The 15,458-nt window shown below is 46.3% G+C and overlaps 1 protein-coding gene across 1 annotated transcript; it reads right to left on the bottom strand.

Annotated features, from left to right (window-relative positions):
- Positions 1–1,212: 1,212 nt before the first annotated feature.
- Positions 1,213–15,402, bottom strand: RBM5 (RNA binding motif protein 5; the record flags this gene model as incomplete). Its single annotated transcript, XM_009073209.1, has 22 exons — positions 1,213–1,511; positions 2,037–2,166; positions 2,245–2,342; positions 2,773–2,847; positions 3,054–3,233; positions 4,013–4,084; positions 4,169–4,315; positions 4,788–4,952; positions 5,493–5,584; positions 5,851–5,929; positions 6,263–6,348; positions 6,872–6,944; positions 7,037–7,114; positions 7,337–7,424; positions 7,878–7,975; positions 9,040–9,200; positions 9,344–9,409; positions 9,570–9,630; positions 10,318–10,401; positions 12,706–12,779; positions 13,261–13,330; positions 15,247–15,402. Coding segments are annotated over 22 exons (2,259 nt in total), but the record flags the coding sequence as incomplete, so codon positions are not given.
- Positions 15,403–15,458: the final 56 nt, after the last annotated feature.

Below are 15,458 nucleotides of genomic sequence, written 5' to 3'. Positions count from 1 at the left end.
CGGGGAGGGACCCCATCCCGCGGCAGGGGTAAGGGCTTCCACACCTCGGCTCACTCCAAGGCAGACACCCCTCAAAAAATCAGGCAGCGGCCAGCCCGTGCCTCAGGGCATAGAGGCATTTCTGGTCAAGTGGGATTCAAGGATCTGGCCTCGACCCACAGATGGGTCTTGCACCAATAACAAGTGGTGATGCTCCTGCTTGATCCTAATGCATTCTTATGCCCACCCAGACAGTAGTAAAGCCTACTCCTGGATTCAGCTTCCTTGTGCAGGCTGTGCAAGGCCCACAGCCAAAGGCATCAGTGAAGCCGAGGTCAGGGCTGAGCCCTGCTCTGCTCATCTTGGTTCTTGGGAAGAGGACAGGAGGGTGGACAAGCAACATATGACACAGGCAAAAAAACAGGAAGGCAGTAAAGTAACTGAAGAGCTACTTTACTCCACCACTGGGAGGAGGTTCACTGTCGCCCAACCTGCCACAGCCTCACCACTCTATTCAGGGAGGCCAGAGGAAGCCAAGGCAGAGCACAGAAACTGCCCTAGGTGCTACACAGTCTGGTCCCTTCCCCACCAGCCCCTCATCCACCGTAAGGCCCGCAGGTAACACCCTGGGGCTTCTGGGCAGGACCCAACAAGCTGCAGACACTGCAGTTGGTCCTCTCCCGTTCCTACAGCTGTGGAAGGAAAGTGCAATGTGGACATCTGATGCTCCACCAGCCAGTGTCCACCCTGGAGCTGTGCAGGGATGAAAAGGAGGGAGGTGAGCAGAGTGCTGCATGGAGAGAAGACTCCAGAACGAAGTCTCATCAAGGAAGAGGCAGAACAACAGAAAGGACAAGTGGCATTGGCAACTTAATTCTTCATTCATCCACCGAGAAACAGAAATAGGATAATTTCTGGATGTATTTCTTTTGGAAATGAGCCAAACTGGCAACTAGAATCAAAGTCTTCAAAAAGTCTATACAAAGATATATCATACAAAATGTACAGGAAAAGTTCTCAAAAAAAAAAACAAAAACAAACCAACAAACAAAACCCAGACAATACAACAAAAGGAGAGCAGAGACAGTGTGAAACCACAGCTAACGGGTCCCGCCGCTGCTCTGGAGGGCAGGAGCTGCACCTGGACAACACGCTCCGAACACAGAATACATTACACTATGTACATGACCGTGCGAAGAACATCATCCCCTTTGGTCTAACCAGGAGCTCTCCAGCATGAAGTTGGGGCAGTTCAAACAATCTGCTCATGGAAGTGTTACATGCTGAGAGGGGAACATCGCCCAAGGGAATGAAATGGTCAGCTCTAACCAGAATACAGCCAGGTCACCAAGGCTACAGTTTAACAGTCAGTTCTGGCTAACAAGGAAGTGCTTCGCAGGCAGGAGTTACTCCATCTCCGTGAAGCGAGCAAACATGGCTTTCCGCACTGCATCTTTGTATGAATCCGCAGTAGAGACGCCGTAGGAACTGCCCTTGGCTCCCAAGCCAGCTCCTCTCATCCGTACTTGGGCCTGCAGGGGGAGAGAGAGCTACTTCACCTCCGCAGTGAACAGCCATACCACCACGACATCACCAAAAAAACCCCTCGAGCCCAGCCAGCTTCCTGAGCTTCCCTGGGGATCCCCCACAGCCATACAGACAGCAAGAGATGTGAGTGCAGACAAAACCCCATGCTTGTTGTATTCACACTGCTCCGACCCCATTCCAACAGAAGCTGGAATGAAACTGCACAAACAGTTCCTAACAGCCAACCTAGAGCACAGGTAAGGCCAGGAAAGGCAACAGCTGGAGTGAGGGCAGTCCACCCCAGAGTACTGCTGCCAAAGCACTTCAAAGGAGTGCCAAAGTAAGGAGCACAGCTCTGCCTCTGCATTAGCATCCAACAGGAGAAACAGGAGCAGGAGCCAACATGAACAGACGCAGCTTTGCTGTTGATGGCAGTTTATTCCTCCAGAGATCTTCATCAGTGAGTGCTTCTGGATTAAAAACAAACAAAGGCACCAAACCTCCTGAGGGAGCCATTCCTCTCTACTTACCTCAATGGGTGCTGTGATGCCCTGACATTTTCTCCCCAGGCCCGAACCTTCCCTCCAGCCCATGGCCTGCAGCATCTTGTTGCCTATGTTACTGTTGTCAAGGCCATCTTTGGTGGGCTGCTCGTAATTCCTGCAGGAAGAAGAGATGAGTAAACCAAACTGTTCATTGTGTACTGAAGCAACTGCTGAGCAGCTTTTGGATACATACACTGTGCCAGCATCATAGACCTTCTTGCGCTTGGGCTCAGGGGGCTCTGGGATGCCGTACTTCTCCCTCCGCTCAGCTGCTCTGTCTCTGTATTTCATCTGCATAAAGCAACCACAGTTAGTATGGACTTCAACACACTTGTTCATCTTTGAGCTATGACAGTAAGCTAAATGCCTGCCACTACAGAAAGCTGTCCACTGCAGCCTGCTAAAATTAACATGACAGACAGCAGAACACCAGATCCTGAAGCAAATCTGAACCTGCACTAGGGTAGGAAGAGACTTGCTAGTTTCTGGTCCCAGTCTATATACAGCCCTACGCTGGAGATGGAATGACCCTTCCCTGCTAAGCTGTAGCTGTGGGATATGGGACACTTCTCTCCATGTAAGAGGGTGGCTCTGAACCTTGACCCAAGAAGGCGCTGGCTTACAAGGATTATCTCAAATGACATGTCAGGATAAGGAGAGCTCAACAGACCACCTGTGCAGGTTTTCCATTAGCTACTCATCTGCTCATCTCAACACTGACCTCTCTCTCACGCAGCTCCAAGGCTTCAAGTTCCTGCTCAGAAAGCTTTGATCTCCTATAGATATCCATGTTTTGCTGCAACAAAAAGAGATTCAGTTTAATAACATGAAATGCACAACAGCTCTTTTCAAGTAGCTGACTTCTGGGAGAGCAACAATCCACTGGCAGTTATTTCTACTTTAAAAGGAGTATTTTCCCAAACAGCAACAAGCACCACGGCTTTGAGTTTACATACTGAATTCTGGCAACCAAGTCCCTTCCTGGCTGCATAGTGCAACTACCTTGTGCAAGTCAGACAACTGCTGGTGCCGAATCAGGGCATCTTTGTTTGGGAACTGCCTTCTGCACAGCAGGCAAGCCATCTTCTTCCAGTCAGTCAGCTTCTCTTCCTCATTCTCCATTCTTTCCAGTAAGTCCTCATCATTATCGCTGTCACCACTGTAGGCAGCCACAAGGCCACGCTGGAAAGGAACGACAGCACTGAGGGGAGTGCAAGTGTCACCACAGTTCACAGAGGGAACACAGAGGCTGCAGATGTGTGTGTTTACAACAAAAGCATCACTCTCCCATTATAAGGATGAAATCACAGAATGGCTGAGCTTGAAAGGGACCATTGGAGGCCAGCTAGACCAACCTCCCTAATCAAAAAGGGTCCCCTATAGCATGCATTCCTCAGGACTGTGTCCTGACAACCTCAGAGTATTTCCAAACAACTCTCTAGGAAACCTATTCCACTGCTCAGTCATCCCCACAGTAATAGTTCTTCCTCAGTTTTGCCAAGACAGGGAAAGATGAGGAAGGTCTGGGCTTGGCAGTGAAGACTGAAGCAAAGGAAGTGTTAAGTACTTCATCCTTCTCTGCCACCCATGTAGTAAGGGTCCCCATTCAATTCAGTAGCAGGCACATATTTTTACTAGTACTGCAACTCAGAAGAACCACATTAGACTACAGTGGCTGCAAAGCCTGGTTCCCACTAGCCAAACAATACTTTTAAGCACAGCGTATTTAGAAACCTCAAAACCTCAACCGAGGTCTTGAGGTTGGAAGGAATCACAGGCTTTCTCAGTGTATTTGTCACCCACAGCCTAGTGCACTTGCACGGCATCACGGCAACCACCACCACCAAATTCTACAGGTGATGCCATGGAAATCCAGGTTGGAATGCAAGTATCTGCTAGAGTTCCTCTCCAGTGCTTTATCAGTAACCTTTGATAATACCTCTGCCAGGTATCATACTCACCTTCAGTGGATTTTCATCATCCCCATTTTTCAACACGTCTGGCAAGATCTGTTGTCTCTCAGACAGAGCTCCCTGGATGAGACAAGAACATCATGAGCACTGAGCTCCCTGCCATGCCACCCTCCCCGCCCTGCACACTACTGTCAGCACCTTCACCTTTTTCTCAAAGAGAGCAAAGCCTGCATCCGCAGCTGCTGACTCCTTCCGCTCCTCCTCCCTGGTACTCAGCGGCTGGAAGCTATTCTTGAAGTTCTCTTTCTGCTTGTTCAAACTCTTTGCCCAACGCTCCATGTCTTTAGCAATCTGAAATGCAGAGTGGTTTGCTCATACAGCTCCCCTCAGAGCTATCAATCTTTTATGACACACATTCAATCTCACATGCAGTTTCAGAACAAGTCAACCCACTACCTTTTATTTTTAAACCATGGGACACTGGATGCAGTGCAGCTGTTTCCCTGTGTACAGCGTTCAAAGATACCGCAGCTTGCTGCTTTTACTGTACAAACCCTTCTTATCAAGTTAATCCTCTAAGTGATGGCTCAGTAATACTCCCACTGGTCCTGGCAGGATTCCAGAAGCAATCCTCCTATGCAGAGCTTATTTCTGCACTGAAGCCTTGCCAACTCCACCTCTCCTCAGCCCTCTACAACACCTGCAAATTGCAGACATGCACCCCACCGAATAACGCAGGATTTCCTTTGTCATGAAAGGGGAGAACTATTATCCCATTCCACAGAAGACTTTATCCCACTTATGATCCCATTTTGTCTTTTACCTGTTGAGCTGTTTTACTTTTAGGCTTCTCTTTCTTCTCCTTAACTTCTTTGGTGGTGGTTGTGGTAGCTGTCTGTTGGTACGTGACACCCTCTGCAGCAGGCATGTACGTCTCCTTTTCGCCGTCCCAGTACAGGTACTGCTGGGTTAAGGCATTGTAGTAATACTGCCAGAGGAAAGGAGAGGCAGAACAGTTAAACGCCTCACAGGAGCTCAGCGTCCATGGGAGAACCCAAGCAAGCTGATTCACACTACTGCACCACACGGGAAGCCGTTTTGTAGAGTCCAAACAAGTTTTGCAGACTCCACAAAGGAGCCAAAAGGCAGGAAGTGGCTGAAGCCTCTGTCCCCAAACACAGGTGATTCTGCCCAACAGCACTATGGAGAACCTTTTGCTTCTCCCAAGAGATGACCCACCAGAGCCCAGAGCTGGGTGCACTTTGCTGGGCACTCCACAACGAAACAGCTCAGTAACAGTGGCTGTGACAAGCGCTAATCCTCTATGGGCCAAACTGGGAGGAAAATTAAGGAAAAGGAGAGAAAAATGAAAGGCTATACCAAAGGGAAGTCAAGTCCCAGCCCTACACACTCCTGAGAGTTATCTGCAACATTCGGTATTTTGTGCACTTCAAATGTCACTCATATGATGAGAGAGGGAACTAATGGACCTTAACAGTTAAGACATGTGGGAAGAACTTGTGTTTACCTGGGAATTAGGATCATAGTAGAGCCCTGTTATAGGATCATAATAATATCCTGAAGATTCATCATATTGGTAGGTGGAAGTGTCAGGGACAGCTGTAAAAAAATTAAAGTGTGGGACATGGTGGTTCCAGACGAATTCAGACAGGTATCTTTCTACATTTCAGGTAAAATTCGGAGATTATTAGCAGCCACAATGGCAGACATGTCTGTAAAGGGCTCTTAATCACCCGTGCAGAATATGCTCTCCAGGGGCAGCTTCACCACGACACACAGTGATGGAGCACTCAGCCAAAGCTGAGTCTCTCTCTTGCTACACAGTGACAGAAACCTGTCCCCAAGAGCAGCTCCTGAGTGCTTACCGTACTTGGTTCCAGGCACCACGCCAGTCGGAGCAGCCGCCTGTGCCTGAGTGCTAGTGGTAGGTGGTGCTGATTGTGTCTGAAAAAACCCAAACCAGGAACCTCAATTAGAAAACCTGTCACTGAGGTGCAAGAAAGCAAGGACAGCGAGCCAAGGCGTGAGCAACCCACCCCACACATACGACAGCTAACTCCTCCTCACCAGCAGCCTGGCACTCACCTTTAGCAACAAACAAAACGATCACAGAAAAGAAAATGGCAGGTGACTTATGACCACAAACACTGTGACTAACCCATGGACACTCAGCTGCTTTGCTGTACCACCCGCTTTAAAAAGCGAAGGCTGCAGCTAAGACACATATCCCACAGAACCCCCATGCTGAACACAAGGACTCAGCAGTGCAGCGTTTACCGGAGAGTCAGGTGAGTTTGTCTGCTGATTATACAACTGAGGACTCTGGGATACAACTGCAGCTGTGGTGGTGGTGACCGGAGCTCCTGCCAACAGAGAGCAGTAATGGATAAGCCAACTAATTTGTAAAACAGTACTGCATCCTAGGGCTAAAATTACTTTGTTTACAGTTTCAGCTCTTAATTCCAGCTCCAGCAGCCAAACAAGGCAATAAACGTTCAAAAGGAGACAGATACACAGTGGGTATTTTCTACACAAAGAATAGTTTCCTTTTCAGGAGGAAATATTCTGCTCCCGAAGTCAGCGATTCCTGGCCTCTGACAGCTGCTAGTGCTAACATTTGCCTAGGGCTGCTTACACCACTGTAATGAGTTCAAGGTCTTGTCAACAGTCTGAAACAGAGGCTGTTCTCTCATTCTGCACGAGAGGTCTCACCTAAATGAATCTGTTACAATTGTCTAGTAACACACGCTCTTTCAGACATCCTGAGAGCAAAATGAGCCAAGTCTCCTTTTACACAGCAAAGCAACATACAGGCTAAGGTAAAATATCTCTATTGCAAAATTATCATTACAAACAACTGCTTCTTACTGACGCTGGAAGCACTACCTGATATGGTAGCTGAGTCTGTGTCCAACACTCCTCCTTGATTTTGGTAGTACTGCTGATAATCCTGGGAGTACTGCAGAGAGAAATGAATGACACCGTAAGATGACTGGATACCTAAATTACAACCACCTACCAGTGAGAGCACAACCAACCACTACTACTAACCTGAGCATACTGCGTGTAGCCATCCTGTCCTGACTGGAGGTAGCTGTAGTCAAGGGTGCTGCCCTCTCCAGTCTGTGGCTGAAATTCAAGCAAGCAATTTTTGTCAGGGACAAGTAAGTTACTGTATTTCAGAATTTCAACTTTGCTCAGGCTCCAAACTGACTGTCAGGAGCAGATGTATCACACCCAGATCTGCCATTGGTCAATTCAGCCAAGAAAGTGGCCATCAGAGAAATTATAGGCTCTTACAATTTCATTTTCAGGAAAGCAGAAATATGAGCAACAGCCTTGAAATCATACCTGCGTGGATGACCACTGAGCTGCAGCAATGGCTGTACTTGCCACAGAGAAGGCGCTGACTCTGTTACCATCTGGGAGAAGCAGATCTCTGCAATCACAAAAATCAGCATGTCAGTAAATACTGCATTTTTTTCTGAAGGGTCTCCCCATGCAAGGAGGTAGAGTCTGCCCTTGGCAGTAATAAAACATCCTGAATGTAATGAATGAGCCAAAGCACTGCTTGGCAAGTAAAGAACTTCAAGTTCACTGTTGTACCATCAATAACAAGCCAGTAGGTCTCCAAGGAAACAAGTGTGCTGTGCACACAAGCAGTTCCAATGTTATCTTCAGAGAAGTGGAAACAGGGGTGGGTAGGGAACACTGTTTTCACTCTCCTCACACAGTGAAGAGCAGGACACATGCAACACAAGACACTTAAGCGAAGCAAAACTCTGGAGTTACAGTTATCTTAACAAAAGCCTTGGTGACAACAACAAACCTCCAATACAATTGGGGAGAATAAAAAAAAGCAAAACCACAATCGACTGCTACCACAACTCACTTTCTGGCACTCTTTGCAAAGTCAACACCAATTGTTTTGCCATCAATTTTTAATGGTGGCTGAAGACTTTGTAAAATCTGCAGCAGTTGAGAAGCATCCTACAACGAGAAATACTCATTATTATGAAAGGCAGGTTACTGAGGAGGAGTCAGAAGTTCCCAAAGCTCCACCTTTTCATGTACAGCCACTGAAAAGAGCTAAAGCCGTAAGAACACCTCCCTCTCCTCATACTACACGCACACAGAAGAACACCGTCCCACCAATCAATCACAGCCCATGTGCAAATTTTGTTTCTCCTGGTCACTGACTATTACTGTTCTAAAATATTAATTTTATAAAGCCCCCAAATGACTCCCAACGGGAAGCCAGCACAGACTGCGAACAGGCATTCATTTTCATCCAACAACCTGCTCCACTGACTAAAGCAGGTCCAAACAGATCCCATTTCATCTGAGTCAGACATACAGACTCATGGAGTCTATGCTGAACTAGGCTGGGAAAGACCTTTAAGACCAAGTCCAACCATTATCTAGCACTGCCCAGTCCACCACTAAATGATGTCCCAAGCTGCCACACCTACACCTCTTTTAAATGTTTCCAGAAACAGAGACTTCACCACCCTTCAGGGACTCCCTGCCACAACCTGACCTCCCTGAAACTTAAGAAGTTTTCCTTGTACCTCACTGCAATTTCCAGCACTTCAACTTGTAGCTGTTGCCTACTGTCCTACCTCTATATCCTTGAGAGTAAGTCTCTGCTGTCCCTACACCCTCCCACTGCATGCTGCAGAGAAGAGCAAGATCCACCCTCCTCCTCCTTCTCAAGGTGGAAGAAGCCTAATTCTGTGCACCTGTCCCACATTATATGCCCCAGATCTTAATTTCTGTGAAGAAAATACAATCCCACACCATTGTTTTTGAGATCCAAGCATGAATCTAGCCCAGAACAGCACTCTGCTTCAAAACCAGCTTTTCAATGTGCTCCCAACACCCCACCACCTTCTTTCAAACTGCAGCTGATGATGAACAGCTTTGACACACTGAGTGGCACTTAACCCTGGTGAAGCAGGGCAGTCCTTCAAACAGCTCAAGGGCTTTAAATGCTGCAGCTACAGAAGCACATTAACCAGCTATTTCTCTCAGCGTATCAATAGAGCCCTCACCATGGCAGAAGACAGCTGCACAAATGCAAAGCCTCTGTTTTGCTGAGTCTGCTTATCTTTGATAAGACGAATATTATTGACTGCCAGAGATGCATACGGAGACAAGGCAGTCATGATGGATTCCACTACTGTGTGAGGAGCAATGTTTCGGAGAATGATGGCTGAGGAGAAAACAAAGTATGACATTAGCAGTGCACATAATGGCTTTGCAGAGTACTTCAAGTCCTTCAGTGGGCAGGCTGAGGGACAGAAAGGATTTTAGTACCTATGCTTACATTTCACATTCTACAATAAGATAACTTACTATCACAGTAATAATCCACAGACTGAACAGCTTCTGCTGCTCCAGGTGGTACCTCCTGTTCTGAATCTGCATGAGAAGAGAAAATATTTCAGTCAGGACATGGTTCATCCGTTCAAGCTCAGCATTTCACAAGCCAGTCTAGGATCTACAGTGAACTTTGCTTCCTTCACAGGCCATTAAGTTTCCCACAAAATCAAACAGAACCAAAATGATCAAGGTAACATACCGAATTTGTCTGCTCCACAGCGGAAGCATTTTAGCCTCCTTCTGAAGTTGTACAGGCAGCACTGTAACAAACAAGCCTAGTAAGAACTCAGGTAATTTGTTACAGAGTTCTGCATTTGCTGTACAGTAACAAAACCCAGACATGCAAACAATGTAACACAACACAGCTAAACCCACCAGAATAATCCAGAACACCAAATGCCATCCTTATCTGCACCACAGCTGCTCTTCAGAACACCCCAGCTACTTTTCCCCTAGTCATCCCAAATTAGTCATTTTAACTATGTGGCTTGTAACTTACACTTCCAGGAACAGTAACTGCTTTAAAACCCACCATGTTACAATGGAACACAGGCTGGAGAACAAGTTAACTTTATAGACAAAAAGCATAACTAAAAGCCTGACAGAACACCCTGATCTTCATCTTAGTACATCATCTCCTCTTTGGGAGGTCAAACAAGCAGTGCACAGCAATGTGTAACAGCAATTCCACATCAGATAAGGCACCATCTAATGACTTCATACTCAGTACAGCTCATGCCCATCTCTGTCTTCAGGGGCAACACGTATCACACTCTACTTTGCCACCACAGCTATGAAGCCTTTTTGTTCCCTCATCTCACTACACCACTGATGTCCTATGGACCACCAGCAGGAGCAGGTCTGAATGCCACTTTGTTCAAATCACTGAGCTAGTGGAGAGCACCAAAGTCAAGACAAATGCCTTCCAATAAAAACATGTGCTGTACCTTGTTGCAAAGCCAGTCCTCAAATTTAGGCCTGGGGTTGCTGTAGTGCATTGCAATCTGCTTCCCTTGAATCACCAGCTTTTTCTGCAAAAAAAGTGCTTTCAATTATTCCTGTATCGAGACACACATGTGCATTTTCCCATGGTAGAGCACCCTTCGGAGGAATCAGTGCTCCTGAATTAAATGGACAACATAAGGGGAGGATGTGGAGGACAACCACCGCCACCTACACCCTGCCCATCCAATCCTGCAGAGAGGAGGACGAGGGCAGTAAGAGAATGGGATGTGGAGCAGAGATAAACGGAATCAGGGAGTGTTGAAAAAGCTGCCAAACACTAAACGCTGACATGGAACCAGAAAGTGTCTCGAAGGAGACAAAAGTCCTGATCTGCTGCGTTCAGGATTAACACGTTTTTAGGAGTCTCTTTGCCCCCACATGTCTATTCACTTCTGGCATAGCACTGAGCGACTTTTTAAACATGTCCTTAGGTGACTGCTTCACTTCGTCCCCTACTCCAAACACCCCAGACCTTTTAATCACCACATTTGGATTACTTTTCCAAGCACACTTCAGAAGTGCCCCTTTGAAAATACAGTAATTCCTCCCAAAGGGACCCTGCTTAGACTTCTTGAAGGCTGGATTACAAGTGCCATCAACTGAAAGGTAACTCAGAGTGGTTTCACTGGACTAATGCATCAGTTCAATTGGAAGCCTGCACGGGAGGTTTGTGTTCTTCATTCAGGCAGGAGCTCTCCAAAATGAGTAACTAGACTGCACGTGAAGCTTCTCCAGGTGTAGGAAAAGTTCATAATGCTTTCAGCATGTCCTCTCACTCTGACTTCAGAGGAGTTACGTATTTATTTAAGAAGCCTTGACTCAGCCTCACGCTCTGCCAAGCGTGGGTATGCAGAATGCCCTTTCAAAATACGGCCATCAATATATTTTAGTGAAACAGGTGGAAGCATGTCTGAGGCAGTGAGTATTAGAGGCCAAACCCCAGACATTGCAATACAAGAACCATTTCTGTAGCAGGCTGGCTTACTGCAGAGGTACCACGGAGTGTCAGGACCAGCGGCTTTTCTGACAACAGGGTCTGACATCGATCTAGTACGTAGCATGTATAAGGCTCTCACATTCTGCACAACTAAATAGGGCAAAGCCATTTCTCCTACCGGCAGGAGGGAGGGTTGGAGGGCCCAGCACTCACTGGATATGCACACATAGAAACAAGGCTGCTGGCATAGTTGCAATACATCATTCTTTCATCTAACAGTCAGCAACCCGGCTGCTGGGGAGAGGCTACGGATTCCCTACTACTAGGGTGGCCGTTTACTGGAGTGAATTTGAGTATGTTTCAATAAATTATGCATCAGTACAGCTTTGTATATATTAAAATAATCTCATTTCTGAAAATATGCTCAGCATTAGTTTCTTGATATAAATCTTTCACTGCATCCACCAGCCCTACTGAGCAGCATGTCAGGAAAGCAGAATTTGAAGACTGCTCTCCCTCTGGCTGGGGAAACCACCTATGGAGAAACACTATTCAGCACAAGGCACACGACAGCTTCCATCTGCTGGAACTGCCATGAATCCCATTATGGTGCCATTTCTTTATGGTAAGGCCAACAGAGCAGAAAAACATTCATCATGCTGCCCAGGGACCTGCACATCAAATACTCAGGTGCAAGAAGCAACACCAACTCATTATGCTTTGCTCACTCTGAGAGCATGTTTCAGTTCTGTTGTTAAAACAGATTATGAATATTCAAAAGGAGCAAAGCCAAGTGCAACTGCTTGCAGTGGCACAGGAAAATATCACGGGAGAACAAACTAGAGGTCTCCCACTGCATTTTGGCTTCTTATCAAGTCATGCTAACAAAAAAACCAAAACACAGAGCATAAGAGATGTGAGAATTCACTCTTACCTAATTTAATTGGCATAAACATGCTGGTTCCTCTAAAAGAGCCAGTTCTCCCTCTTTAACTGAGGAACAGGCTACTGCTATGAACTGACACTTCTCTTTCAGAGAAGTAACACAAATCAGGTGCTTTCTCTGACAACAGAGAAGAAAGCATCAGGTGCAAGTAAGTTACGATTTTCCAAGGACTATTAGCAAAATCTTCATGAACCAATTAAACAGAAACAAAGTCATTTAAAATAATAGCAAAGAATGCTCAAAACAGTCAATTTTCTCTTCCAATTTCACCTGATATTTTGTCCTACTGTTACAAATTTTAATATATACAAAGCTTTCATTCTTTTAAATCACTGTTATGGAACAAACCACTCCTTCCACCTCCATTTTTCCTTTTTTTTTTTTTTTTTTAAACTGTACAGACTTGTTCCATTTTCAGGAATATCTAGACTTGGTGAGTGAAGCAACCTGATTGGCTTCCATCCAGCTGGTAGCATCTTGAAAGTGATAAAACTCCACGAAGGCGAAACCACGGCTTACACCTAGAGACAGCATTCAGATATAGACGGGATACTTGTGTTAGTCAGTTCCTTTAAAACAGGCGAATCTCTCTCCAACTGCTTCATTACTTCATGACAAAGCAGCTTTACAAATGCGACGTCAACTGCTGGGATCTGCTCGTTATTTTGCCATGGCAAGGAACCAAGCTGCCTGAACTGGCTACATTTCACTCCATCTGAATCCACGTTTAAAGGTAACCATGCAACACACTACATAATATCAAATGGGTTTACGCTACTATTACTTACCAATACCTGTTAACAAAACCCCCTGCAGACAGACTTCTTTTAACATGTTGACCAGCTATCTAAAAGTCTTCCAAAAAGCCACATTCCTTAGCCATGGCAAACCATTTTTTTTTTATTTTTATTGCATGTGCTTGCAGTTTGGGGACAATTCTGGATACTCTTTTGGGCTGGGGAAGAGGAAGGCGATGTCAAAAACTGGATTAAGAGCTCTCACCTGTCTTTCTCTTCATCAGCCTCACGTCTGCAGGCTGAGGACCTTCAAAGGACTCAATAAGCTCACGAATCTGCATGAGATTTTAATCCAACAGTTAACATTTTCATATCGGGGCAGACAGCTACAAGTCACAGAAGCAGCCTACCTTATAGTGCATGCATAACACTCTCAACAGAGAGAAAGCAAGCCTTTATGGAGACCCTAATAGGAGACTGGTGAGCACCAGAGAGCCCACAAAGTCCTTTGCTACAGTAACCAACTGTCATCATCACTTGCCACAGTCATCCAGCATCTGCTCCCTACAGCCTCGTGTTGCAAGGTTACTTGTGCAAGATTTGGCAAGTACTGTGCTTGACCCCAAGTTCTTAAGAACACTGCTAGCACCCCTGTCCCTGCATGTCTGAATACTCCTTGATCCTAGCAATGAAAAACAAGAAGCCTACACTGCAAGGCTCCATGATGAATGTATTCTTAAGCCTCATGCTAAAGTTCTCATCCCCTAACAGATCCCCTTTGTTTTCTCAGGAGATCAAGTAGATCTGTGGAGAATGTGTCGTCAAAAAAAAAAAAACAGAACAAAAACTAGAGAGACGTCAGTTCTTCAGCTGTAACAAAGCTGCTTATGCTGTGGCACAGGTGACACAAATAACTGTGGAGAGGCTTGGGGGAACAAGAAACACTAACAAATGTTTTAGTGTCAGAGCAGAAGACAAAAGGAGGTTTTTCAGCAGCTTTTACAGAACTCATATTACATAACATACAACAGAGCTGCTCATCAGAATCACAACTGATCTAAAGCTGCCCATTTCTGTGCTGACTGGAACTGACATCTCCAATCCAAGTAGCTTTTTTGCAAGAAAAATGTGGAAAAAGCTGAAAAAATACTGAAAAAATACAACCAGGACTGCTGAAGTAATGTTAAATTCCAAGATGCATTGTCTCTGTCTAAAGATTAATTCAGAACTAAACATTCACATGAATTATCTTACAGTTATTGCACAACTGTAGAGCTGCAACACCAGTATCTCAGAAACAAAACCAGCTCTAAGATGTTCTGTGTAAGGTCTTACTGGGCTGTCTCATTTGGGTGCAGGAAACTACACTTGGTTTCAACCAAGCACTTATGAAAACGTTATAGCAGTACATGGTGATTGGGAAAAACACTCAGTATTAGGAGGGTAGAATGCAAACGATGAATCAAAAAGGGACAAACTTCCCTTGTAGAAATGGTGCAGAAACATTCACAATGTCAGTAACCACTGCAGAAATACCTCAGGGCAGAGGTGGAGTCTGAGTGAAAACAAACTGCAGCAGCTCAGCCTTTACAGGGCTGCCCCTCCAGTAACAGCTGTGAGCTTACAGGAGGAAAAAATCTTTTTAAATAATATAAAAAACAAGCTCAGAGCTGGTCATTTTCAACACCTTCCTACTGAACAAGTTAGATAACTAAGTCCCAAGCTCAGCTGCACTGGCTCCCTCCGTGCAGCAGCCATTTTATGACTCCCACAGCTGTGCCCACACAAAGCAGCTTTGTGCGGAGCTGTGCTAGCTGAGGAGCTCGGGGTCCGTGTGTGCCCCCACCAGGCACAACTCCTTCCTTCAGTGAACACCAGAAACGTTCAGTAAGTGCCACCTCTGTGTCTGTCTCCCTCCTCTCACCCAGACCTGAGGGTCAGGGAGAAACCGCAAAAAATCTGCCTCTTCCCTGCAATACAGCAAAGCAGCAAAGAGTTTAAAAACCTCTTCGAGGAAAAGCACCCAAGTGAAACAAAGAAGGAGCTACAGATCGTTCTGTCTGAAAGGAACATGTTAACATTGAGCTGACCTCTGCTATTTCAGAGTGGCAGTGTAAATGCTTTCAGGACTCAAAATGGCAGCGCGGAGGAGGCTGCAGGGGACACTGCGATGCAGCGCTGAACAAAATGGCAGCGGCCGCTCCGGCACGGGCACACGGGCAGGGCAGGGCGCAGCCCGCGCGGTACTCACATCGCTCTCCGTGACCGTGATGGGCAGCCCACGCAACATGATGGTTTTACTCTCCTTCTCGTCGTTAATGTCGTTCCTGTAGTCGTGCTCTCCGTAGTCGCCATCGGAGTGGTATCCATCTTCGGATTTGTCGCTGTTCCTGCGCTCCCGCTCCCGCTGCAAAGCACAGCGCAGGGTCAGCGCAGTGGCACGGACAGACACACGGACACGGG

Source organism: Acanthisitta chloris, unplaced genomic scaffold (genome assembly GCF_000695815.1).
Source record: "Acanthisitta chloris isolate BGI_N310 unplaced genomic scaffold, ASM69581v1 Scaffold26704, whole genome shotgun sequence".
NCBI classification, from domain to species: Eukaryota; Metazoa; Chordata; class Aves; order Passeriformes; family Acanthisittidae; genus Acanthisitta; species Acanthisitta chloris.
This window is presented reverse-complemented; position numbering and strand designations above follow the sequence as displayed.